This window comes from Rhea pennata, chromosome 24 (assembly GCF_028389875.1).
Source record: "Rhea pennata isolate bPtePen1 chromosome 24, bPtePen1.pri, whole genome shotgun sequence".
Lineage (NCBI taxonomy): Eukaryota > Metazoa > Chordata > Aves > Rheiformes > Rheidae > Rhea > Rhea pennata.
In genome coordinates, this window is record NC_084686.1 from 1,469,387 (window position 1) to 1,495,800 (window position 26,414).

The 26,414-nt window shown below is 46.6% G+C and overlaps 1 protein-coding gene across 12 annotated transcripts in view; it reads left to right on the plus strand.

Annotated features, from left to right (window-relative positions):
- The window catches only part of CEP164 (centrosomal protein 164), a 56,393-nt gene that overhangs the window by 1,629 nt on the left and 28,350 nt on the right, over window positions 1–26,414 (plus strand). For 8 of the 12 annotated variants that reach the window (XR_009960687.1, XR_009960688.1, XR_009960682.1 and 5 more), the window contains exons 2-14: window positions 1,484–1,596; window positions 1,971–2,082; window positions 2,496–2,709; window positions 7,890–8,048; window positions 8,870–8,998; window positions 9,390–9,467; window positions 12,610–12,720; window positions 15,208–15,648; window positions 17,222–17,305; window positions 19,027–19,110; window positions 22,308–22,393; window positions 24,023–24,166; window positions 26,109–26,327. Coding sequence is in view for 1 of the 12 variants with exons in the window: in XM_062594674.1 (XP_062450658.1) it covers window positions 1,515–1,596; window positions 1,971–2,082; window positions 2,496–2,709; window positions 7,890–8,048; window positions 8,870–8,998; window positions 9,390–9,467; window positions 12,610–12,720; window positions 15,208–15,648; window positions 17,222–17,305; window positions 19,027–19,110; window positions 22,308–22,393; window positions 24,023–24,166; window positions 26,109–26,327 (1,943 nt within the window). In the remaining 11 variants the exon portion in view is untranslated. The remainder of the gene's footprint in view (window positions 1–1,483; window positions 1,597–1,970; window positions 2,083–2,495; window positions 2,710–7,889; window positions 8,049–8,869; window positions 8,999–9,389; window positions 9,468–12,609; window positions 12,721–15,207; window positions 15,649–17,221; window positions 17,306–19,026; window positions 19,111–22,307; window positions 22,394–24,022; window positions 24,167–26,108; window positions 26,328–26,414) is intronic. The other 4 variants (XR_009960689.1, XR_009960691.1, XR_009960690.1 and 1 more) reach the window with 4 other exon arrangements.

Below are 26,414 nucleotides of genomic sequence, written 5' to 3' on the forward strand. Positions count from 1 at the left end.
AGAAGGCCTGGAGTGAATTGCCCACATTCAAATGTTTTAGATCAGCTACATTTGGGAGGGGGAGTGGAGTGGGATTTGTGATGCTGTTTTGGTTTGGCATGTCCTGAGAATATCTGTGCCTGGAAAGTGCTAGGATTAATTGCTGGTTATGAGGCTCCCTTTACATAAGAGTTATAAACACAGAGCAGCTGAGGTCAGTGGAAGGTGAAAAGGGCAAGGAAATCTCAATCAGAGGCAGCAGTGGTGTGGTGATGGTGCTCGAAGCTGCAGTGGGTGGTTTGTTAACCCTGGGAGCCAGCCTGGCCTCCTGCCTGGCTTTGCCATGAGGCTGTGCAAGCGCAGGAGCTGGCCCAAGGAGTCTGTGAAAACCCCCAGCTGGAGGCACTTGGGTCAGGGAAATGAGCTTAAATCAGCCTAAACCTGTTGTGGAGCAGTCCTGAGGGCTCAGCTGTGGTCCCTGCTTACAGTTACATATTGAAGCTATCTGCCAGAGGTTACAATTGGGCCATGTTAAGTTAGGACCCCTTTATAGCTTCCAAAATGTCCCCTGGGAAGGCCAGAGAGGCTGGCAGGGAGGGTATGGAGAGAAGCTGGCTTGTCCCCAGGTGGTGCTGATTCAGCCCAAGGACTTTGTTCAAAAGGCTGTGCCACACTTTGGGAAAAAATCTTTTTTTTTTCTGGGTTTCCTCTTCCCCATTTCAGCATTTTTTTGCCTGTTTAAAACATTCCCAAAGCAAGTGCTCATCTTCTCTGTAGAAGCTTGAAAGCCTGAGGGGAGTCTGGTTGTAGCTTCTGTGCCAGCTTCAGCTCTGCTCCCTCTTTCTGCAGCTCCTGTGAAGCATGTGTGGAAGGGTCTTTGATTAGATACTGTGCACCACGGTGAAAAAGCACTGTAAGCGGTGTGGAGAGCTCTGTCCTGTCGCATGTCTTCCCTTCTTTGTGGTGGCTTGGGCTGTATGTGTCATGGCCAAGTGTGACCCAGGTAGCTTCTTCCTACTTGGCTTCAAAGAGGGCATGGAAGTATAGGGCAGAGAGCTCTTGGCTGTGCCCTGCACCGTGTATCCAGGCAGGGTAAAGCCCACTCGTGGGCTCCATCTCCCTATTACCGAATGAATAAATAATAAACCAAAATTAAGTGCCAGTAGCTTCTACCTTTTGTAGCGGAGGTATGAGACCAGGCTTGCAAGTAATGTACTCCCTTCCCTTGGCACGTGTAATTAATTCACTTCTGAGCTGCAGCTTGCTCCCCTTTTAGCTGTTCCCTTCCTGCCTTTACCAAAATCTGTCAGTCTTGGCTGGCTTCGCTCTCTGTTCTTCCAGTCTGCCCTGCGCTTGGCACTCCCAGAGCACCTTGGTCTGCCCCACAGCCCTGGCGCTAAATTTCTTGCAGGTCTCTGCCCCACACTGTGTGATGAGGATGTTTTGTTTCTGTCTGACCACCGTTGCTTGTTGTGATTTTGGGTTGTTTCCTTCACGCTGCCAGGTGCAGGGAGGGTGTATGCTCCTGAACAGCCATGGCAGGAACTATGGTACGCATTGGTGACCAGCTCATCCTGGAAGAAGATTACGATGAGACATACATTCCCAGTGAGCAAGGTAACTGATGCCTGTCTTAGTTGCTGCAAGAAGGGGTTCAAGCATGCTGAATCACTCTTCAGCATATTAAGAAAACAGGAGTAAGGGAGAGTGTGAGTAAGAGAGCAGAATAAATGGGATTTTGTTTACTGAAGAGTTGTTTCTGATTGCGAGGATGTATGTCGTTTTGTGGTTCCTGTCTCCCTGCTTTGGCAACACGGTAGGATATGTTGACTGACACGCAGGACCTTACTGACAACTCTGCGCAGCTTCATTCCACTATTAGGCTCTTCCAGCATGCCCTTTGCTTTAGCTGAGGAGGTTGGCATTGCCTTCGAGAGCCTGATGTAGACATCTGCACAAACTGTACGATGTACATTCTTTGGTTTTCCTAGAAATCCAGGATTTTGCAAGGGAGATCGGGATTGACCCTGAGAAGGAGCCGGAGCTGATGTGGCTTGCCAGGGAAGGCATCGTGGCTCCACTGCCACCTGAGTGGAAGCCCTGGTGAGAGAGCTTGAGCAGCTGTTTTGTTAGCTTACTGGCCTCTCCTGGCCTTCCCCTTCTGTGCCTGTTTAAGTGGGGGAGCAGGGCACTGGCTGGTGGGGGGGGGGATAGTGTCACAACAGATGTACTTCCTGGGGACAGAGGGAGAACGGTTCTTGGGGTGGTGGAAGAAAGGGGAGAGAGAGTTTGGGAAACTGCAGAAGGACTTGAGCAGTCTCTAGGGGGGCTTGTGTGTCTTTGGGCTCTTCAAGATGGTGTGCTCCTCTGCAGTGAACTTATGGTGGTCACGTGGCCCGGTAAGACTGTTCTTAGAGCCTTTTGGGCCCCTTGAATGAAAGCGTGTCTCTGCACGTCTGTGTGTGCAGAACTAACCTGCATCTTTTTCATCTTTTCATGCTGCTTTTGCCATGTAGCCAGGATATCACAGGTGACATCTACTACTTCAACTTTGCTAATGGCCAGTCCACGTGGGACCACCCCTGTGATGACCACTACCGAGAGCTTGTTATCCAGGAGCGAGAGAAGCTCTTGTTACAAGGCAGATTGAAAAAGAAAGAGAAGAAGAAGAAGAAAGAAAAGAAAGACAAAAAAGACAAGAAAGAGAAGCAGACGCTGAAGCAGGCTTCAGTAAGTATGCTCTGGTGCTTGCAGTGCCTCTGGGGAGGGAGCAAGAGGGCCAGGCTGAGGGTGAACAAATGACTGCGAATTAGAGGATGTTGTTGTGCTACTGCTACTTTGGAACTGGAATAGCGATCCCTGACACGGGATCCTGGCCAGGAAGGTTGTGAGTCTGGTAAAAATCGAAGGGAAATGGAGTCACAAGCCCAGGAAATTTTAGTTTAGATGGAGAGGCCTAGAGTGGGGATGCCACAACTCTGTGATGCTATTGCAGAGATGTATGTGGGCCAAGGCGGCTGCTGCTGTTCTTAGCAAATATTGATGGTTCTTCAGGGAATTTAAAAAATTAGCCAAATTTCTAGTAGTACTAAGGAAGGCGTGCACCAGGAAGCCATGTGCCAGGAAAGTAGATCCTGCCACTTTTTCCTCAGCCACTGAACTTCCATGCGGAAACTCCTGCTGCTTCGCGGGTCTGGCTTCTCTTTCACACCTTTGGGATACCGTGAGATCCCAGGCCACCTCCCAGGAGAAGGGCTGACCTGTGTGGGAAGCTGGCACCTCTGCTATGCAGCTGGCCTTATCTCATGTTCCATGATGCCATCAGAACTGGAAGTATGGACTGAGAACTCTTTTTTGGTCCCTGGAGTCCTCTAGTATCAAGTGCCTCTGCTGCTACATTCAAGTCATGGTTACTGCTGGCTTATACTGGTAACTGCCTAGGGGTGTCCAGTGGATTCTTCCTGAGGGGCTTGGCTAAGCATCACGCTGTCCTCCTAGCTTTTGGAGTTACACTGTGAAGCATCTGGAATGTGGGTTTCCTGCTCGTAGCCCCTGAGCACATAAATGTTCTCCATGGCAGAAGCTGAGCCAAAGCTTGTTGCTTTTTTATGACATACTGTCTTTTGAGAATGGAGTAATTAATATGCTGAGATCATGTGTGAAGAGAAGGGGGTGCTAGAAAACATTGGAGTGCTGGAAACATTTCTTTCTTTGAAGAGGATGACAAACAGTGTTTATGCAGTGTGCGAGCATGCAGTGCTGTGATATCCAGGCACTGAATGCAGGCTTAGATTCTTGAGGTTAGTCTGCTTTCCTGTTGGTAGCCTCAAGAGCAGCCAAATTTCCCTTATATCCCAAATGATGGCGACTTGTTTTTACCTTCCTTTAGTCAGTAATGAGCTAAGTGTCAGCAGCAAAAGATGGTGTCATGTATTGCCACTCAAGGCAGAGACATCCTCAAATGAGAGGACCTCAGACCTTCAGTCTGAGCATTTTCTTTTATATATATAATGCATATTACATATTTGTGTGTGTATATACACACACACACACACACACACACACACACACATATATACAGATCAAGTGCTCCAGAATGTATTTATCTATCTCTCTGTAAATCTTACATTAAAAAGGTATATATCTGCGCTTTAGATAAGGTTATATGTAGTTATATGTGATATGTTTTAGTTATTTGCTAATATTTATCTACTTAGGAAATGCAGCCAGAGCCAGGGATTCTTCCTTCAACATCCTTTTGTCAAATACCCTCTGCCACCCTATCCTCTGGGCAGGAGAGTCCAGAGCTAGAACCAGATAGCCAGAGTAGCAATGAAGGCCTCCTTAACGTAGGCAAAGCGAAGACTGCTAGGAGACCATCAGTCGTAAGCGATTCAAGCAGACGATTTGCAGCCATGTGGCCAAATAAACTGCATCCCCTTCTTGTATCAAAGCTCAGCAGGCCTTGCCAGATCTTGACAGATGTGGACAAAAATTTAGGAAAAGATCCATCTTTTAGCAGCTTTGATGCAGACTTCCTTCAAGACCAAGATACACGCTTGGAAATGCGAGACAGGCTTTGTCTTGACTCCTCTGACTCAGAGTCTGACGATTTAGAAGTTAGGCCAACAGTGCAGTCTTTCTGTGTGCCGAAGAAAGCCTCTTTGGAAGACGTGGAGAACGTAAAAACACTTCTAGAGGTGTCTGAAGACAGAATCCTACTGTTTGGGGAAGAAAAGCTGAAAGAGAAGTGGAAGACGAAAGAAAAGATAGGGGAGAGTGTCTGTAGGCCAGATAATGACTTGTTAGTCAGAGAGAAATCTACAGGACCTGGTGGGGATGAGGGAAGAAATCCAGGCTTATTGAGAGACTGTGAGAAAGGCACCTGCCCAGAATCTGCATGTGTTAATTTTATGATGGACTTTTGTGGGAAATACACTGTCCAGAAGTCTAATGGTGCTGAAGTACCGAAGGAGGTGAAGAAGGAAGATGGAAGGACAGATCAGGCTCCTGGAGTGTGGGGAGAGGAATTCACAGAGGACTCAAAGGTTCCTCCTGTGTGTCTCTATCAGATGTTTGACTGCCAGGGAAGCAACAGTCCCCGTCAGGACATGGAAGTGGAGCTGACCCAAACCAGAAAAGCTGCTGAGCGTTACAGCAAAGTGGAGGTTAGTGAAGGAGCAGGTAGGGATGAGGTACGACTTCCAAAAAAGTCCTTTCTGATGGCACTTCTATTGTAAAGGTTTTTGGAGAGTTGAGAGTATGGAATTTTCTTTCCTAGATAATTTTCAGGAGAAAAGGAGAAAAAAAAGTCTCTGTGGAAGTTATATAAGCAGTTGTGGCCTTTGTTGTAGTAGTTTCCTTACAGCTGAAGAGGTATGTTGAAAAAGTGCTTGTTTCTGAACTTCATTGCATGTCAGACATGGCAGAATTCACATTTTGTGTTACTTTTGCAAGAAGATAAAGTGCCTTCTCACCTCAAAAACAGGTGATGGGCAGCTGGGATCACCCAGCTGATAGAATGGGATGGTGATATCAAGTAGAAAATCCTCTTTAATTTTGCTTCTGAGGTACTTTGTGATAATTACACTAAGAACTTGGTCATTTTTTCCTGGAGATCCCACAGTCTACACTGAAGGGAAAATAAGCTATTTTTAGTTTTGTTTTGTAGGCTGAATCTCAAGGCCCTGAGTGATTAAGTAAGTTGGTTAAGTTGATTCAGAAACTGGAAGTCAAAGCCAGGTCTCCCACATCCATGTCCATTAGCTTGACAAATGGACTGTATTCCCTCTTAAATGAGAGAAGAGCAGGAAAATGTTTGAATGAATTAGCTTACTCACGGAAGGGAAGGATTATTCCTGGTGGTTACGGACAATCCTTTTGCAGCCCAGCACAGTACCAACTTTTCGGAGCACAACTTAGTGCTTCGACTGCTGCTGCTGTTGTCTTAGCACACTAAGCTGGTTTATGGATGCAAAGGGCGCATCTATAAATATAATTCTCTCCTTCCTCTTCCTCTGTGAATACCCAAAACAGCTGCTAGAAGAGAGACTGCTCTGTAAACCTGGCACTCAGCTTGCAGCAGTGGAAGAACGTGACAGGTACTAGGCCCTGCTCCCAGACTTTGCTGTTCAGTATGATGGAATAAGTTCTGCAGCCTTCACAGCTCACAAAGCAACAACCTCCAGAGAGTCCTCCTTACTTTCCACAGATCCCTTCTTGCCTGAGATGCTCACCCTTGACTACAGTTATTTTGTCACTTAGAAAAGCACAGTAAAACAAAACCGAGCGGTGTCTCTAGGTAACTCTGGCCCTTGATTACCAAGGATGATGGTTAATTTGCTCTTGCCATTGACATTCATGTGTTTGAGATGTGCTTTTTCCCCGGTCAGTGGTGTGGTGAGTGTTTACCCCACTCTGCATATGCAATGCTCTGCTCTCAGCCACTGCCTGTGACGGGATCTTCCCCTTCACTGGGAAGGACATTCCAAGTTGTTCTGTCTTTGTTCATAAGTAATTGCCTGAGTTTAATAAGAACTTACCAAATCACTTGTTCTGAAGAAAAATAAACTAAAAGGTCACTGTGAGTAATGTTAATGAATTGCTTTGCTCCCCTATTGCTGGTACCCAGCTGCGACTCTACCGAATTGCTAGCTCAGGTTTCTAATTACCAGCATGTGGTAGTGCTCAGCTAGCTGATAATAACGACGACTGTAAATATCAGATAAACTGCAGATTATCCTGAAAGTTTTAATTAGCCAGTGGAAGGGAGTTTGTCTTTGCTGAAGGACAACTAACATCCACTGCTCCATACACATAGTTAATGACCATCTGTGGAAAATAATTTGTTAAGCCCAGAATGTGTCATTTACCCTGTAACCATTGATTTGGCAATGACTTGGTAGAAGAAAGATCAGTGCATGTTCATCTCCCTTTCCCATCCCTCTGTGTGCCAGTGAACTAACTGTTTTCAGTCTGTAATTTTGTATAAACACAGAGTACAGGAATTGTGATTTTTGAATGCACACAGGCTCTGCTGAAGCAACAACACTTGGCTGTACTGGCATATACCGTAGACAAAACTCTAGCATCAACTTACTCCCCGTTTAATGTGTGTGGTATATCGCAAGGCAAGACTACTTAGATGGGTAATTCTACCAAGTAAAACCAAGTGGTCGTGTTTCTTGGTGAAGATAATTTGAGATGCTAGTCAGATCTACATTGTTCAGAGGTGAGGGTGTTTCATGGCATGCAGGATTCTTGCTGTGCTTTAAAAGGCAGAAGCGTGTTCAGGAGCCTCTGGTGGGTGTACTGCAGCAGAGCTGCCTTCCACTTCCAATAGCTTTGCCTCTTGGTGTAAGTTAAGGAGGCAGCCTGGATTTCTGTCTAAAAAGAGGTAATGATTGCAGCTTGTGGAGAGGGGGAGCTTCTTGCCATCTGAGTGGTTTGTATACCTCGTGTTTCACGCTGTACAGAGCAGCAAAGCGAACCAAGAGGTGAAGTTGCCCCGTTTGCCTAGGATGGTGTGATGCTGATTGAGAGCCTGTCCTAGAGCATGCTGTGTGCGTATGTGAGTTAGCGTGGCTGTTGTTACCCTTTCAGTTCAGTTTTGGAATAATGCCCATTTGTTTTCTGAGTCACCCTCCTTGCTATGGAAAAGTAAATCACTATATGCAGATGGCTTTTTGGAGGGACAAAATGAATGAGCAAATCAGCCTGCTATTCCTTAGGCCTCTGATGTACTGGTAGTTACTTGTTGTTGAGTGTCACCAGCAGCTTTTCAGTGGCAGTAGGGTCAGCATTAGCAGACAGTTGTTGGAGAGGAAGATGCTTGCTTTCTTTCTAGAATACTGAGTGTAAACAAAGCACCCATGCTTTCTTCTCAGTGGGTCCCCTTTTGCACACTCTAGTCTTCAGGCACCCTGCTGGCACCCGTGCAGGCTCCCTTGGGGAATCTCGCACCATTGCGTGGTCTTGGGGACTCTCCTGCTGGCGTCCTTCGTGGCTCATTGAACTCTGACGTGGGAAGCTCTGTGGACTCCAGTCTCCTGCTCAGAGGAGGACCTCAGGTAAGACTTCCTGGGAACGTGCCTGCAAAGGTGGACTTTGCAAGAGGTCGCGGAATATTGCAGGGGTATTCAGAAGTTTAACAGACTGTTTGTGATCTATCCTCAGTTTGAAATACTTTTATTTGTCAAAAAATCACTTCCCTGCTCTCAGTATTTTCACTCACTATTAACTAATAAGATAAAAAAGTAAAAGAACAAGTATTTGGATAAATGTAAGATTTACAGTCACACTGAATAAATATGTATGGAATGCGTCTTTTGAGTCAACAAAACCAAAACATTTTATGTAGTAACCAACACTGACCTTTTAAAGGAAAATAAAAAATACACATGCAAAACAATGTAAGTCAACACTTTCAGTGAAGGTTTCCTTCTAGCTGAGTTAAGTTCTGATTGCCATTCATGATTTCGATCATTTTATTCTAGTCGGTTCACTCTGTGGAACTGGCTGTGTGCCGCTTTTGCCTCTGACAAAGTGATCTAAAGAGAACACGTCCGCTACAGTTGGTCTCAGCTGAATCAGTGTGTTGAGGCACACGTAGGTTTTGCAGATGTGCTTCTGTAGCATGAGACCCTCTGGTATAAGGGAAAGTGCAACCTTGTAAAGAATGTTTCATCTCTTATCCTGACATGGCTCTGTAAAATAAGGGTTGCAGTGTAACCCTCAGCAGATTCTCATAATTCTGCAGCTTGCCTGCCACCGGCTGGTTTGCAAGTCTGGTGACTTGGAGTGACAGTGCTATTGTGTGCTTCATTGGGTTTGTATCTTCCTTTTCACTTCAGTTCTCCTCTGACTTTCTCTTCTGTTTTTGGCTTCGCAGCCTACAGAGACCTGTAAGCCCACCAGCCATACCAAGAAGTTGCTGGGACTGCTCTGTGATGAGAAGGGTTCCTTAAACACAGTGGCTCTAGATAAAAGGACAAGTGAAGAGGAAGAAAGTGAGCATGAGGTGGGTTACGTGCCTTGGCACTTAATATGTTTTTGTAAGCACACTGCATAAAGCCCTGGGGAATGTTTAACTGTAATACTACCCGCAGTGATAGCTGATTGAGTATGGCTGATCAGTTCGAGAGCTTTGGGCTTTAACTTCCACTGGATTTCTTGTATGTGTTGTTTTGGTCTCTAAAAAGTAACTAATCGTGTTTTCTCCCCTTATTCCCCATAAATCAACATCTGCTGTGATATATTTCCAAAATGAGCTGATTATAGGTTCCTTGCTTTGGTGTATTGCTATGGCTCTGCCCCCTCAATGGACCCCCTGAACTCCCCCTGTGTGGCCTGAAAGGGGATTGCAGAGATCAGAACTCACTTGTATCTTTTTCTTTTTTGAATATATTTAGAGTCTCCATGGAACTGCAAGACTGTTCAAAAACCTGCACATCGATGTCAGTGCCCTGGGAGGCAGTTTTGAATCTGAGGTAAGACAGAGGGTGCTGTGAAACAGACAGGTGAAACGAGGCCTGAGTAGAAGAGGAGCTATGGCACTGCACAGCCAGCCTGTGGGCTGCAGGAGTGAGAGCACAGGAGAGGTGCCAGATAAACTCGTTCCATGTGTAAATCATGAGAGGCAACAACCTGGAGGGAGGCTGATGGAGAGGAAGGCACAAAAGCAGGGCTACGAGGAGTGTGAGGGTAGAGCATATGAGAAGCCAGATGCAATCTTTAGAGCGACAGCAGCATGGGTGTCAGAAGGCAGTTCTGTAGTTGGAGGAGAATGCTTGCCGCTGGGGAGGTGGGGTTTGAGTGGCCAGCATCTTTGCACAAGATGGAGTTTCGTTGTATTCTGGATGAAGAAAGTTAAAACATGTAGGTGTGATGGGCAAGCTGGAAACCAGCTCTTGCAGGGTATGGCATAAAGGAGAAGATCTTGGATTTGAGAGGTGCCAGTAGGCCTCCTGTGATGCGGAAGGGTTGCTGAAGAAGAGGCAGGGTTTGTTTTCTCATTGCTTTTTCCCAAGAGTATAGAAGGTTACACTGGTGTTGTTTGGAGAGAGGAGGGAGAGTTTATTCTACCACTCGTTTCCTTTCCTCTTGCATTGCTGATACATTCTCTCCCTCAGACGCTGCGCGTCAGTAATGAGTTCAGTACGGGCATGGCCCTGTGCAGACATTTTGCTTTCCCTGCGGGTGTGTGTTCTTTGCCTGTACTTTCTTAGCAGTGATCTGGCTTAGGATGACAAGGGGACAATGGGACGTGCGTTGCAAGCAGCTCTAGTGATTCAGCCCAACTGCTTGAGCTGACATTAATCCTTTCTCATCGTTTTGAAAATTCTGTTCCAGTATCTGAAAGGCAAATTAATTTTTTTTAAATGTTTTACAGTATTTCTATTTCACAGCATAGAAAAATTAAGCTGTAAAGTACTTTGCTGGAGAATCCACTCATGATGCTGGGCCTAGACTGCAAAGACTGTGTTAAAGTGGATGTGAAAAAGAAAGACCCAATTCTCTCATCATCTCCAAACAGCAAGAAGCCTGCCAGGGCCCAATTCATCACTGAAATGTTAATGTGTCCAGGAACAAAGAGCTCTCTTGGCATTTTGGTGACACGGCAGGGCTTCAGGAATCTGTTATAAAATAACAATTGCCACCCAGCAGCCAGGCTCTGTCTTGATAAGTGGTAGCCCAGACGGGTGATATCTCAGTCCTGATAAGTTATTAGTGCCCCACTAGAAAACATAATTCACGTGTAGTTCCATAAGGTGGCAGTAGAAAAGCATTCCTATGAGCGAGCTCTCGGCTGGCGTCCCAAGCCATTCTCCAGTTTCATTACACAACGGAGAGGAGGAAAGGATTCATGGAAGGGCAGTCAGAAGTGATGGGATGAATTGATGAAAAAGCTGGTGAAATGTAGTCTGTGGATCAGAGTTGAATATCCTTATTTGAAGGAAATAAGTGAGGATTCAGTGACTTGCTGAGATGCAGAGGTCATAGGTGAGAGTGGAAGCTGCATGAAGATGGCACAGGCTGTTTGGGAGAGAAGAAAGAGAGATGGAAAGAAATGCTACCCCCTTCAGTGAGCTTTTCTGCAGTAAGGGGTAATGTAATTGGGGAAAAGGCACTGGAAAATGAAACCCAAGGCAGATACTGGAGAAACTGAGCTGTGGGTTTTGTACCTAATAGCTAGAGTGTCCTCTTAGAAAGAGTGGCTCTTCTGGGGAGCTTGGTTTGCTTGGTTGCTTGTGGGGTTAGCTATCATCTGAACCTAGTTTTCTTGCCTCTTGAATTCCTGTGATGGAATAACTGCTGCAGACAGGCAAGAGTGTGTTTTAATATATGAAAGAACTTTGGGGTACTGCTGAGAGGGGCAATAGGAGGAAAAGGCCTGGAAGCATCTCTCAGAGGATGCCTGGGGAGAGGATCGCACGTGACAGCAGAAGTGATCCCCAGACTGTACTGCTTGCAGTTTGGGAAGCTTTAGTACTCTGCCTTCTGTACAGGTCAATCTTTGGGTAAACATTTGGAGTCAAGAGGTCCTTTATGTGGTGGGAAATTAAAATGCAAGGCCTTTTTACCAGATGGAAATGTGTGAAAAGGAGCTGTCTCTGTAAATAAATATTGCACAATACAGCATACGTGTTATTGCAGAAATGTATGTGCAGGAAGCAGTGTTGCTGGTTCCCAGGAAATTAAGACATCCATAAAATATCAGTGCAGGCATGACTAGCTAAAGGGGAAGAATGGTAATGTGTTCATATAGCTCATGCTGAGTGGGGGGGAGCATGGTGAACCACTATAGTGAACTGGTACTCGTGGGAAGTGGAGCAAGTGGAGCAAATTCATTGAGCCGACCAGCAGTTGGACTTTTTCTAAAAAGCAGCAGCGCTAAAGCATGCTGAGCATAAACAGTTTGACATTTGGGAACGTGGGCCCGTGAGATCCAGGTTATAGCTCGGAAAGCTGTTCAGCTGGACAGCTTTCCGCTACGAGAGCGCTTCCAGTAGGTGATACGCAGGGTGGAGACCTGTCACAGGGGGATGACCCTGCCCTGGCCCTCTGCTTTTGGTCTTTGTGTAGAGCCCCATTAGATCTCTTCTGCGGAGGGAGCTGGATGGAAAGTAGGTGGTGTGTCAGGGCGCTAGGCTCCGGCTGCAGGGATGCGCAGCAGAACGAGGTCAGCATGGCAGGAGCTCGGCCAGGCGGTGGTGGAGGAATCTGCGGGGCAGAATGAGCTCACGAGGCCCAGTACGCACAGCCCCGCGGAGGGTGCCTCTCAGCTCTGTGAACATGGCAAGAGGAGAGCTGAGCAAACCCCCAGGCGCTCTTAGCGCTCCTCTTGATCATTTGCTTGATCCAGTGTGTCAAAATCGCTTCCCATGATTTATTTTCGGAAAGAAGCAGGAGCATGAGGCATTTAGTTCAGTTAATCGCCTGCTTTTCTTCTCAACTGTAATTTCTGTTTCAGTAACATCAGCAAAGAGAAAGATGTAAAATGTGAAATGCCTTTTTTGGAAATATTAGTTTGTACTGTGTGCTAGGAGTGAGGAGCGAAGCAGTTGAAATGCCAGCTCAGAAAGGTGGCTTGTGAACTTTGGCTAGGAGATGTGTTACCCCCCCCATTAGGAGAAGAACAAAGGTGAGGAGGAGAACGGTGGCAGCCAGTTAGCTGATGTCGCTGAAGCCGATCTCCAGCGCCGAAGGAGCCCCGCGAAGGAAGCTGGCAGTCTGAGAGAGGTGATGAGCAGCTCTGGCATCACGGGCCTGCTTGCATGATGTTGAAGCTTCGCATGCAGTAGGAAGTAGACTACTTCTAATGTTGTGGTGTGCATCCAGTTGTTGTTTGGTTTGTTTCTTTTGCTGGTTAAAGTATTATATTCATATATAATACTTTATTCATTATATTCATGGAGAGAGGTATCAACATAAAAAACAAGCAAATGCTTCCCAGATGAGGTCTGCCAAACTTAACCTGCACTCTGTCCTTCTATGCTTGAGAGGAGCCCAAATTTAGGAATTTAGGAACCTGTGGGGAGCACATTCAGCTTTCAAAGGAATTCTGTATGCAATATGAGGGTTTTTTTTTTAATTTTCCTTTCAAAGGAGGAAAGAAGACTAAATTTCTGTTGTTTTAACCGCTCACATTCAACTTGTTTAAATTTAAAGAGCTGGCATAGTCATCTTGTTTCCTGAGATGAGTAGGATTCAGTTCTAGTGGTTGCTGTTCATCCTGATTGTTCATCTCTGGATGAGATGACTTTCTAAAACCTCATGTGGTTGGTATTGATGTGTTTCTCTCTAGCTTTGTGCTGATCACTGGGTCCTTCAGTCTGGAAGTAATGTATTTGATAGGCAGGAATTTCATACCAGTAAGTGTCACTCAGCTGCAGGTAAAATGTGTTACAGCTTGTGAAAGGACCAACTAAAGTCAATTATAACCTGGATGACTTGTCCTAGCTCTGAAATCCATAGAAAAAAAGTCTGTCTTTACAAGAGGGAAGCTTAGCATCTCTGCCTGTGTGTCAGATTTGCTCAGTTTCTTCTTCCGGAGAGTTGAGTTCGTGATCATTAAGGTATAACATTAAGAAAAATCTTATCCGTTCCTATCCTTAAAATAGGATGCTACCAGCTAAAGAAATTATTCTGGGATATTCTAATAAGTGAGATGAATTTGCATAGAGAGAAATCTCTTTGTATACACAGTATTAATGGATGCACCAGTATATTCTGGTAAATGTTGTGTGTGCTCCTCAACAAAGCAAACATAAAAATGATAACCAGATACTTTTTTTATAAGTCTGAGAATCCTGGTTGTTCTCGTTTGGCATGTCTGTTCTTTGGCATTGCCAGATGTCCTAGAGAAAGGTCCTAATGAAAGCTCCAAGATAAGTCTGTCTAAAAGGGAGTACAAGTGGTATCTAGCCTTTCCAGATACACTAAACCTCAGATGAACAGAAGCGTAATGAGGACTGATGCATTGGTGTAATTCTAAAGAAATGACACCTGCATGCAAATGCTTCTGGGCTCTGGAACAAAGATGTTGCCAAGACCTTTGAAGAACCTGATGTGGCTGACCACTGATTCAGTGGTGTGTTCGTGTGCTTCTGCTAACCAGGCACTGAGCTGGAAACGAGCCGTAAGCTTCCATTTATTGCTCAGCAAATTGCAGGTGAGATTCTGAACTGCAGTTTTTTTGGAAAGTACTCAGTGATTTGATTGCTCTGTCCTCCTCTCTGGTTTAATCGATGATGCTCATAGCCCTGAGAAGGTCTCTCAGATAAATGATATGCTAGAAGAGATTCTTTCGGTTTGCAGCACTCCATGTTTAACAGTGACAGCATTCCAGTTGCACTTTGATAAAAATACATTGTTAAAATATGCAGTCTGCGTATGGTACACGCTGTACGCAGGATGCAGCTAATGTTTGACAAGACACCACAACATTAATAAAACAGCGAGAAAGTAGGAAATGCTAGCAGTTTTGTTTGCATACTGATGAAGGAACCTTTCCATGCTTCCTCCTGCCTATCGTACTTTTTGTTGTGAGTTTTGTGGGCCTCTCTGCTGGGAGAGGCAATTGAAACTTTGGGTGATGAAGCTTTTATTCAGTGTTGTTTTTCCCTAGACCAGTTGGTTCTGTCATTTGGCCATGGATCCTTTTCTCTTAGTTTAGTGTGTTAATTAGTTGTGGTCTCATTCTGAGCTCAGAGAGTGGTGGTTTAAATCAGTGCCTGCCTTTGAGCTTATCAAACTGGGAAACGGAACGGTTGAATCCTGTCTACCCTTCCTTGGTGATCACTTCATGCAGAAGGTAAATATCCAGCAAGAATCTTCTGCAAACTTTCATGTCTTACTGAGCATGCTGAATGTTCAAGCCTGACTGAACCTACTGCAGAGCATCTAAGGTGCTCCCAGTGGCCTGCAGTCCCTGCAGCACCCGCTGCTGACTGTCATCCACTGGAACCTCCTAAATATGAAAGCAACAGAGTAAAAACAAGTCTCAGCTTGTTTCCAGTTACCAGGAAATGAATGTGTCCTGACAAAGTTCCTGGTCTTAGAAAGGGAGTATATGAAAATAAATCAAACTGGCCTGCTAAAGTCACCCAAAGCTTTGTGATCTTGCTTTTTGCTGTAGGAGAACCTATGCTATTTTTGACCCCAGCATCCTCTTGGAGAAGGAGTAAAGAGTGTTGTAGCTATAATTTTGTTTGACTTGCTGCCTAGAAGGAGTCTTTAAAATCGAGACATGCTGAAGAATGGCAAGAGTCTTCCTTGGATTCTGACGATGCATATCCTCCAACTCCAGTTAAAGTCCTTCCTGGAGATGCTGACAGTAGCCTGTCTGGCCAGAACAAAGAGGAGTCTGATGGTAAACTTGCTGGTAATGAACTGCTGGGCAAGAAAGATGCTGAGGTGGAAGGTGAAGTCTCTGCAGTTGAGGAGTTGCCACAGTCTCTGGGGGAGAGGAGAGCAGCCGGGACAGATGTACCTAGCAGTCCCAGGCAACCTAGAGCTGCATCTCCAGACGCTGGAGCTGCTGAAGCAGATCAGCTGGCAAGCCTGGCTGTCACCGTCGACACTGTATCTGTTGATGAAAAGATTGTAAATGAAATAAGGGAAGAAGCAGCTGATCTGAAAACAGACAGCAGGCTGGATGCTGGCAAAGTAAGAGCCCTGCCTGCACGGGTTGGGTTTGGTGTGGAGGCTGCTGTGGCAGTTCCCATGGCTTTGTAAGGCCCTGATTCAGGAAAGCACTTTGAGCCCTTCTCTGTTTTCTGTTAGCTCGGCGTAAGTGCTTTCCTAGTCAGCAGCGTGTTCCTCAGTGGGGTACAAGCACTTCAGATTCCCAGATCGGCATCTTTAGTCCTGAGCTAGGAAATCACTCTTTTATGCATGTAACGAAGTGCTGTCCAAAGCACCTGATAGGCAAAAACCCTGAACTGTGACGCATGTTTCAAGTCTTAGAGGAGAAATGAGTCTCAGCTTTCAGGGCTGCCATCTGTACTAAGCAAGCAGGTTTTATAATGAAGTTCACACCAAGCCCAGCTGTCCGTGCTGCTTTGTTTCTCTCCTTCTGTTGTTTCTCTCAGCTTTTGCAGAGATGGGGCAAAAGTGTACAGTGAGCTGCCAGTTGTGATATTCACAGCTCTGAGGAAGGATGCTGATAGAGAAGCATGAGGAGTGAGGGAAGGACTACACCTGGGCACTGGCTCCAGAGCTGTGGGCTGAGCCTGCCGAGTGTAATACCTTCCAGTCCCTCTCTCTGAGGGGAAAAACAAGAAACAGCAGACTGCAGAAGACCTGAAAGAAGGTGCTTGATTGTGCAGTCTCTGGCATGGAAGAACCACGAAGCACCACAAGGTGCAGATGGGTTAACGGCCTGGTCCCTGATCTGGGGTACCAAGCAGATGCATACTATCCAGCTGTGGTCTGTGTCTTCCAGGAGTGTTAGAGTATGAGACCTGGTAGATCATCTCTTTTCAATCTAGCTTCCTTCCTGCCAATTTTGAATTTGTCTAGTCCCACAGATTCTCAGTGTCTTTAAGAAATGATAAACTATAAAACAGCCTGGAAAACATGCCCTGGCCTGAGGAGCTTGAAATTCCAGGCCTTGCTTTCACAAATGTTTGTCTGCTTGCTTTCTTTATGCATCTGAAGAGTTCTGCTGAAGTCAGCAGGGCTGTATGAGTGTTAGCACATTAAACAGCTACGTATGTTTCACAGTGACTGGGAATATAGGAGACCTCTCCGCAAATAGGCAATGCCAGGTGTTATGCTTTTAAGTCCATTGAAAATCATGATGCTATTCTATGTGGCTTTACACATTTGCAGGGTGGGCTGGGCAGTTTTCTCAGAGCTGTGAAAAGCCTTGCAGGAGGAGCAGAGGACAGTGGGGCAAGTGCCTTTAATCAGGGATATTTAGAGAGCACTTCTTTGCCCTTTTCAACCCCATCTTCTACTCCTGCCCTTCCCCAGTCCTTCCTGTCTGTGAAGTGGTGTTTTGTGGTTGTCTTGTGGGTCACACCGCTAGAAGTGTCTTTCCTGTGATGATCGGTCACCTTGAATGTTTGCTGTTTTCCTTCCACAGGGAAGGAAATATGCTATGGTATGGTATCTGTGGTATAGAGAGACCAAATTTGTTTTCCAGGAATCAGTTGTTAATCCTTTTTGTTGGAAATGCCTAAATGAAACAGCAGGGGTAACCCATGTACACTCTGTAATACGTATCTTCTCTCAGCTTTCAAAGGCATCGGAGACCAGTGAATGTGGAGAGGACTTGCCAGTTTCTAACCATTCAGATCATGAGCTGATACAGCCTGTGGTGAGTCACCAAAAGTTCCTTGTCCCTTGGGTGCGGGCTTAGCATTCCTCTGCAAACCCGGCAGCTGGTTAATGTTTTGCCCGTCTCTTGCTGTCTTACGGCCCCGATTCCCTAACTGCTAAGCTGTGATCTTCAGCTATGGCACAGAGCAGCAAGGTCATCCTGTGCTTAGCTGCTTTTGCCATTCAGAAAGGTTCTTGAATGACTGAAGCAGTGCTGTGCTTAGCAAATTACTGAGCAAGCACGGGCTTCGTTAGAGGAAGTGACTTGACCAAGGACCAACTGCATTTAGGGAGCAGTTTGGGGAGAACCAGCTCTCACTGCAAACCCCTCCTCTAACTGCAAGGCTCTACTGCCTAGGGAGAAGCCCAAACCAGGCTAGGGATTCAGTAGTACTCAGGGATCTGCTGTGTGAGGCCCTGGCGCATGCACTGTTTGTGGTGAGGAGGCTTGTGGTACTTGTGCAGTAAGGAGTGGGACAGGTGTGATGAGAGGCAGGAGAGGAGATTGCAGAAAAGGGCAGATACCATCTGCGTGTGAGATAATATCCCTGGAAAAGTAGGTCATTTATAGCTGGGACTGCACTCGGATAATTGCGAAAAGGAAATAATAAGCAATGTAAGAATTGCGCTTTGAGGGACTGAGCAGCTTTTTCTAAGGGGAGTTTGCATAGCTGGGAGTCCTGGCTCCTGGAAGTCCCAGAGGGAGAATGTGCAGGAGGGTAGCCCTGAGATGGGGGGAGCAAAATGCCCATCAGCATCTCTTCATCTCTACAGGAAACTGCCACTGCCATCTGCCAGTGGGACCAGAGGCAGCACGGCCAGAAAATGGCTGAGAATATCATTATTTATCAGTGTTAGTGCAAGCCTGCATGTTGGCAAGTGGCTGCTGCGTCAAACAATGCCTTTGGTAGTGCTTGCTTATGGGCATGCGTGCACACACGCTCGTGCATACGCTCCCCCCTGCGTGTGCAGCCAACTGCGTGAACCCATGGAGACTCTGCCGTTGGGAGAATTATCTCGGAGAGTGAATAGCTTGTGGGCAACTTGCAGGATCTGACTTTTAGGAAGAGTCCCTCAGAAAATCTGCAACAGCATCAGAAATAAGAACAGTAGAGGGTGGGGGAGGATCTGCTGCAAGCTTTGGACGTGCCATCTGTCATCTCTGCATGCCGTGGTCTGTGGCATGGAAGCCTGCATCAGAAAGAGCTTACTGCCCTGTAGCAATGCCGTGATGTCCTCCTCGTGTGGTATTGCAGTCCCGTGGCATCACAGGGCGAGTTTCCTCTGGGATCAGCAGAACAGGAGACCCTCTGCACAGCACACTCCCAGTGACCAAGCCAGTCTCTACTGGTGTAGCGAGTGCCACACGCATCACTCATTGTCCAGGCAGGTGGCTCTGCAAAAACTCTGTTGTCTCTCCTGTACCCTGAGACCTGAGGAAACATGAAACCCAACTCAGTGCGACTAACAATCCTCTGACTCTCTGCTTGCCATACAGATACGTTCTGTGCTTGGATGTGGGCTCGAGTCTTGATACAGCCATCTCTTGCATCCTGTAAACCCTTTTAGTTGCTCAAATATCTGATACTACAAAGGATTTGCTGTCAGTGGGATGGTTAAAGTGGACTGTATTATGATTTCGTTCAGCCTCTGAGGATCTCTAGCAAAACCCATGCCTATTTGTCAGAATCTGATCCCTTTCTGCTTTTCTTTTTCTAGGACCTGCATTTCCAGAGTCGACTTTCTGAGCAGGTACTGGATGTGGGTAGTCTTTCTCCTGTTTTGGACAGCCCCATGTGCAAGGTGAGTGCTATTTATGTGGTCAGGGACTAATCTTTGAATAGGCAGGACAAAATGCTGTCATGTGATGCACTATTCACAAGATGATGCTATTGGCATGGAGGCTTGGCAGAAGCAAACAAGTAAAATTAAAAGTGCCCTGCCTGTGACAGGGCAGGGATCAGAACAACAGTCCTAATGTGCTGCTTTATCTATAGAGTCCTCTCTGCAGAGAGGTGCAGGTAGTCAGTCTCCCTGTTGGAGGGAGCTGCCCCAAGAACATAAATCTGGAGTAGAGGTGGTTTGTGAGGGATGTGTGGATGTGAATGCACACGTGTGTGCTTTCCCTTCCTCCAATACAAGTACAGATAAATGGGAAGCAGAGTTTATTTTCCTTTTTTCTCTTGTGAATGTGTTTGTCCTTTTATTTCCCCTAAGCAGATGGAGAGGATTTGTAACAGAAAGTGATAGCAGAGATGGGAAGAAAAGGAGGTTAACTTCCTCTGGCAGATTTTGGTATAAGGAAATTTTATTTATCCTTATGCTTTTTTTAGTTGTCTTGCCTGCTTTCTAGTAAGGGAAGAACAGGATCCTTTCTATGAGTCCACGTGGCATATAAAGGAGTGTACGTACATGTGCACGTGTCTGCGCTTCCCACATCACATCAGGCCAGGACGTAGCTGTGATACGTTATTGTATCACAGTGAAGAAGGTTATTGTGCATCTTGAGGTTTTATCCTTGTATTCTCATCTTGTTACTGAGTCAGCTTGCTCAGCCCCTCGTTCCTATTCGGCTTTCTGAGCTACCCCTCTCCCGTACTGTATCAGCTCATCAGCGCATTGGCTGGAAGAGCGTGCTGCAGCGTGCGGCAGAGGGTCAGGGCTCCAGCTGGGGTTTACTCAGCCTTGATCTGATTGTAAGTGAGTTGATCAGCTGCACTGGAGGAGACCTTGAGTGACAAACTCACCACCTGTCCAGCAGAGAGGAGCAATCCAGTTTGTTAGGTTGTGTTTGGAGAATACACCTGTCCTCTTGTGCCTAATAATGAGCATAATCAGATGTGAAGGGAAAACAAAACATATGCCTGCTGTGTTCTCCCCCTCTCCCTTTTGCTACGGTGCAGTCATCGTGCATACAAATGTCTTGCTGGAGCAGACACATTTTGAGTTTATTACAGCCTTGTCTTGAGGAGAGAGGTGGATTTGAAATGGTGCCCCCTGCAGAACTGCAGCTGCTCTTTTGTGTCGATAGACAGAGGCTATTTTGAAATGATTCTGGATTGTTGGAATGTATTTGCTTCCACAAATGAGCTTGCTTGGCTTTTACATATTGGCAAAATATTCTGCTTTAAAAAAAGATTGCCTCTGTGGCAGCAACTGGAGCAGGGCATTGGAGTTTTCGGTTAGTGTGCTTTGCCAGGAGCTGTGGTAGGTTGCAGAAGCGGTGTGGGTTGCTGCCTGTTGGGAGGCCTGACTTCTCTCCTGGCAAGGGACTTCCCACTTAACAGGTGTCTAAAGTGCTGGCATCCTGCTTTGCTGGCATTGCCACACACCAAGGGGGTGGTGGTGAGGAGCTGGAAGCAGGCTCAAGGTCTAAGCTGATGTGTATTGGAGACCATGGAAACCCTCCTGTTGAGGTCCTTGGGGGACTGCGCTGTGCAGAGAGTGGAGACAGCCTATTATCTGTCATCCTGCTTTCCTGTGCCCTCAAGACTGCCTTTATATCTTGAGCATGTGAGATTTCTCCTGTGGGACTCAGCCTGGCATTTAAATAGGACAGAAAACCAAGCTGCTAGCAGTGCTTGGTGCTTCCTCCAGGGCTGCTGGGGGTCCTGAGGCAACAAGAGGGGCAAAACTCTCCTGAGACTGCACAGCCAGGGCTTAAAATCCAGTTCTTGCTCCTTGCTGGCAGGTGCTGTCTTCACCTTCTCAAACGTGTCTTGAGATTCCTGCAGCCGGTGATTCCTGGGGAGGGAGTGCCCTCCTGGGAAGGCGTGCTGGGCAGCAGTGTGCTGCGGCCCCAAGTGCGGGCTCAGCAGCATTACTCTGTCGCTAGTTATCTTTATTCTCAGGAGGATCTCGTTCTCCGCTTGCCTGGCTTCTTCGCTTTCGAAGACAGAGGTGGCAGAGCCTGAGTTGAGACAGATGTTTGCTGAGCTCCTTGGTTCTCTGGAATTGAAGTCATTATTTAGGCTGGGGCAGGTGAACTATGCAATGCATGTTTGTGTGTGCCTACTGCAGGGAGCACCAACATCCCTGCTGACCCTTCTGTTTACTCAGGTGGGATTGGCTGGTCCTTACCTCCTCGCCTCGATTTCCTGGGCCTGGCACAGTGTGCATTTCACCATCACCTGGTGCAACTGAAAGATGCGTGCCTGCAGGTCGGAGCTGGATCCTCCCTAGCGTAGGGTTGTGCCTTGATGCCTGCTGGTTTCCCTTCTTCCCACAAAAACCTCTCCAGCTGTAGGCACTTGGTAGATGGCAAGTGGGAGAAGGGGCAGCTGACTATTTTGTATTCAGATATTTGCTATTCATATTTCAAATATTTCGTATTTCATAAATAAGCCAACTGAAATCACTCCAAGTGGATTACCAAGGTGGGGCTGCCTTCCTCAACAGCACCCAGACTGATCTGTTCTGGAGAGAGTAGTCAGAAATCCCTGTGTAAGTGTGACTGCAGGTAGTATAATGCCTGTTATGATCTGCTCAGGAATAGGATGCAAGGCAGAACTGACCCCCGTTGTGATTCTGGTCATAGTTGACGTGTCAATTTGCTTTATGGCCATGGCACGTTATTTCACTTTTGTGTGTGTGATGGGTTTTTTTAGGAGATTTTTGTTCTTTTTTCAGAGAGCTTAGTGTTACTTGGATATGTATCCAAAATGCTGAATGCTGGCAGAGGATTCATCTTCTGTATTGAAAAAACTACCCCAGAACCAAAAATCTAACTCAGCCTGGAGAGCTGAGCTCCCAGATGTCTGTGTTGTACTGGTGGAACTATTTCTCCAGCTTTTTGTGTCCTTGTTACCTGTGGGAGAGGAGGCTGGTGCATGCAGCTGGAAACTCTGCAGTACCCTGCAGATGCAGTTCGGTCCTTGGCATCAGTGTTGATGTGCAGGACCAGAGTGGCAACTGCTCTTCAGCAGAACCGCTGTAAGCTCCTGACAGGCATTGATGGCAAGGAAGCCAGCAAACTCCACACTGTTTGCTTTTACCTGCAGGCACAGGAGCTGGGAGAAGAGGAAAAAGACCAAAGCAAAGCCAGTATAGAGGAAGAGCAAAGCAAAAGAACAAAAGCTGCTAAGAGGTATGGTACAATCAGTTAGGGCAATCAAGGAGGCATGGACAGGTTCCATCAACTTTCTTCTCTAGTCTACCCCTGCTGTGCTCTGATCACTCTAATCTGTACAGGAGTCCCTTGCAGAACACCCTGAGGTCCTGTAGCTTCTCATAAGACCTTTTCTCTTCCATGTCTCACTTTTTTCCTTCCCAGCTCCTAAGTACTGTGTTAGCAGGTTTCAACTTTGTTTCAGCTTCTGGCTGGGGAGGCAGAAAAAAATGGCTGCCTTTCTCTTCCTGGCATTCTCCCCAAGAAGTGAAGTTGGCTTTTCTGTTTCCCTTACAGCTATCTGACTTTTCTCTAAGGCTGCAAAAGTTAACTGTCTTGCCAAGATGGTCTGGACTTGTTCACATTGCGTGTTGTTCCTTATGGCATTTAATTGTGGAAGACTAGCCACTAGCCATCACCCGATGACACACCTTTCAAGGCCGGAGACAGCCCCCAAGCTTGGTTGGCACCGGTCCTGCTGGACTGCCAGCTCTTCACCGAGAAGAGCTTGTAGCCAAAGGCTCCTGGGGGCAAGCTGACTAATGGCTGATGATGGCACGGGAATCTAGCTCCAATGTGAACGGTTCTGTTCCGTTTCCTTCCATAAAGGTGGCCTAGAGCAAGTGACTATTCGGGCAAGTGTCAGTATTAAGCCATTTTATATCCTGGTTTGTGGACAACTTACACTAGAGTGCAACAGCTGTCTCCCCAGTCTGTAAGGATTAGACTGTTAAGGGGAACTCTTTTCCTCATTTGTGGAGACTTGTTTAAACTGAGCAAAATACTATGCTGAACAGTGTGCCCCATGCTCTCTCGAGCCTTCTCCTTGGGAGCTGTAGCATGTGGCATTTATAGATGAACCATGTCAAAACTCCTAGTCTCTATACGGAATTACATAGTATTCTTGGGCACTGGGAGCCGAGAAGCTGTTGACTGTGCCAGGAAAACTTGTTAACAGAAGAAGCTGCAGTCAATCTTAATGACTTGCTGCAGGCACTTGGGATCCTCAGCCTTGTGCTCAGAGGAGCTATTCATGTGAAGGTCCCTGAAAACATGTTCTGCCCACAAGAATTGTCTCCTTATCGCCTGGTACCTGCTTCGCAGCTTTGCATCGTCTCCTTTCTCTCTGCCTGTAAAGCTCCTTCGTGCTTGCCTAGCCTCTCTCCTCTGTGCTTCTAAGATGGAGTAAGTCTGTAGATGTAAACATGCCTGCCAATATTTCCATCTGTAACTGAGACATGGTGTGAGTATTACTAATAGGGCTGCTTTATCTTGGGAAAGTTCTCAAAGGACTTGGAAAGAGAGGGATACAATCCAGGGAAGGGATTCAGCATTTTGAGATTGACAGCCACCTGTTAAAGCCTCAGTTGCCTGTTAGTACGGCAGTGGTTTTGGGGCTGCAAATGGGACGGAGCTTTGTGCTGCCTTCAACAGCCCCAGTTTGGACAGTTGGGTCCCATTGGCAGGCATGAGCTGGTGCTGCAGACTTTGTGCTCCTTTAGGTCCAGCTGCACATCCCATCCTCCATTCTATCTTGTCTACCTGCAGCAGGCACTAGAATCTAACCTGTGCTAACCTGATCTTCTGTTACTTTTTTCTGCTGCAAAGTGAGAGGGATCAAAGTGAAACCTCAGAACAGAAGTGTTTTGCTTTAGAAACCTCCAAACAGGAAGAGGCTGTGGCCCTGGAGCTGGAGGAGGGATCGCTGGATAGCCTGATCAATCTGGAGGAGCTTGCTGCCCCACAGAAGGCGTAAGGGCTTAATTTAAGTCTGTGGTGTTGTAAGCAAAACAGATTTTGTCCTTCTTTTGCCATTCTTTGCATTCTTTTGTGTGATGTCAGCACACCAGGAGATACAGTTTGGTGGGCATAGCAGAGATCGCGAGCATCTCAGTATGCAAATCCAAGCAGCTGTTTTGCTGGCAAGAGTGCTGAGATAACGTGACATGACAGTTGTCTGTACTGGGGAGAGTGAGAACAGCAGCTCAGCCCTTGGGGTCTGTGACACAGGACTCTCTGGGATGGAGCAAGATCTGTTTGCTGGGTACTTGGAAAGCCTGCTTCTTACCACCGGTGTTGCTAACAAGGCCAAGCATTCACACTCCTTTGAAATACACTTTGCTGCAGACTCCTGAATTCTTACTTGCTGAGTAGTGCTGAGATGAGAGGAAAAAAAAACAAAATACATTTCATTAGAGTCGCTAGGAACATTGGTTGGTTTGAGATAATGAGGTCAGAGTACAAGATGGTAGATCTCAGGCTCCCTGCAAAAACTAGTGGTTTATCACTGTGCCAAATTTACTGTCTTTGCTGATACATACCTGCAGTTCCACTGCAAGAGAGGATCTTGGTAGAAATGAGCATGCTGACTTGGGTTTCTATGTCAAATGACAGATCAGCAGGTGAAACTGGAAAGAATAAGCAGTGCATCTCTCAGGACAAAGCAGTGGAGAAGCAGTCTTTGCTGTGGAGACCAGCACAGTAGTTCACTTTTTCTGCTAGGAATTGTGTTGAGTCTTGTAAATGTTTGTGTTCACTGGTTGTTCTTTTAAACAAAACAATGATTCCAAAGGAAGAACATGGTAAAAGAATAGAAGGGTCCAGATTGCTTTGCAGGGCAGCCTGATAATTGGCACCTTCTGGAGGTGTCTCCGCAGTCAGCCTAGAGTATGTGGTGTTATGGGGGAGCACTAGTGATGTGTGATTTCCCTGTAACCTAAGTACCCTTTCCCCTCTCTTGCTCTGGTGTTGCTAGTGATATCCTAAGGACTCCCTTTGACTCCCTTTGACTCCCTTTTCCCCTTTGACTCAAGGCTATATTACTGGAGCTCTTTCTTCCCTGTTTCCTGGCAAGTCTGAAGTCCTTCTACCTTACCCTAGCAGCCTCAGAGCATGCTGAGACCTAGCTGCTTCAGATTTCACTAGCAATGAATAAAAACCTCATTTTGTTCTTAAAACAGTGTTCATTTTCCCCTCCTTCCCCTTCAGCCTTTCAGACCTCTTGACTTTGCTGCTCTAAGTCTGAAAAAACTTAATTAGAAACAGATTGATTTTGAATTTTTGGAGAGTTCAGGGCTTTCTGTTGCCTAGAGCTGGCAAAATCCCAGCATGCTTTAGATAGCAAATGCAGAAAAGTACCTGGTCCGTCAGAAGCGCATTGCCAGTCACTGGGTTGGAAGCAGATACTGATTGCACCTGCTTTTATGCCTGACAGCCCCCAACTGAAGCCTTGAGTGTGTGCTGTGTATCCCCTAGTAGCGTTTTAAAGAGTACTTACCTGAATCCCGTCCTGTGAGCTGCAAATTTAGGGGTGTAAGGCCAGTACATTTGGAAGGGGAGTGTGAAAATGGGTATGTTCTGCAGGCACGTGGCAAGGAACACCTACGGCATGAGCTCTGTGGCAAGCTTGTCTCCTGCCTTGGTGCTCTCCACCTGCCTGCACTGGTGTTCCTCACCTCCAGTGAGCTAAACAGCAGGTGCTCCCCACCAGCACTCCTACAGCAGCCCAGAAGTGGTGGCAAACTAGTTGTGATTCTGCGTATTCCTTCTCTTCCCAGACAGTGAAGCTTGTACAGCAAGTGGCTTTGAGATTTTTGGTTTGGAGGTGATACTGTGTGGGGGGATGTTGCTGTTCCGTTCATGTTGCTCAGTTCTCTGTTACCCTTTTGCCAAAGGTGGTTTCTTTTTTTGGTAGGCAACCTGAGGAGGAAATCAAACAGGAGAAGACCTTGAACCAGTCTAATGAAGAATCCCTAGAGGGAATAGCCAAGGAGCTGGAGAAAGAGGTGGAGCAAGAGAAAATGCATTTATTGCAAGCAAAGAAGGAGAAAATTCAGCAGTTCCAGGAGGAGGTGAGGCGGCAGGAGGAGGAAGAAGCTCAAAAGCTTCATCAGCAGAAAGAAAAATCCCTCAGGTACTTTCCTTTTTTACTCCCTCTCGCCCTTGTTTCTGCTCCCAAACCTGTCCCATCCATCCTTCATTGCTGGTGGCCCCATGCTTG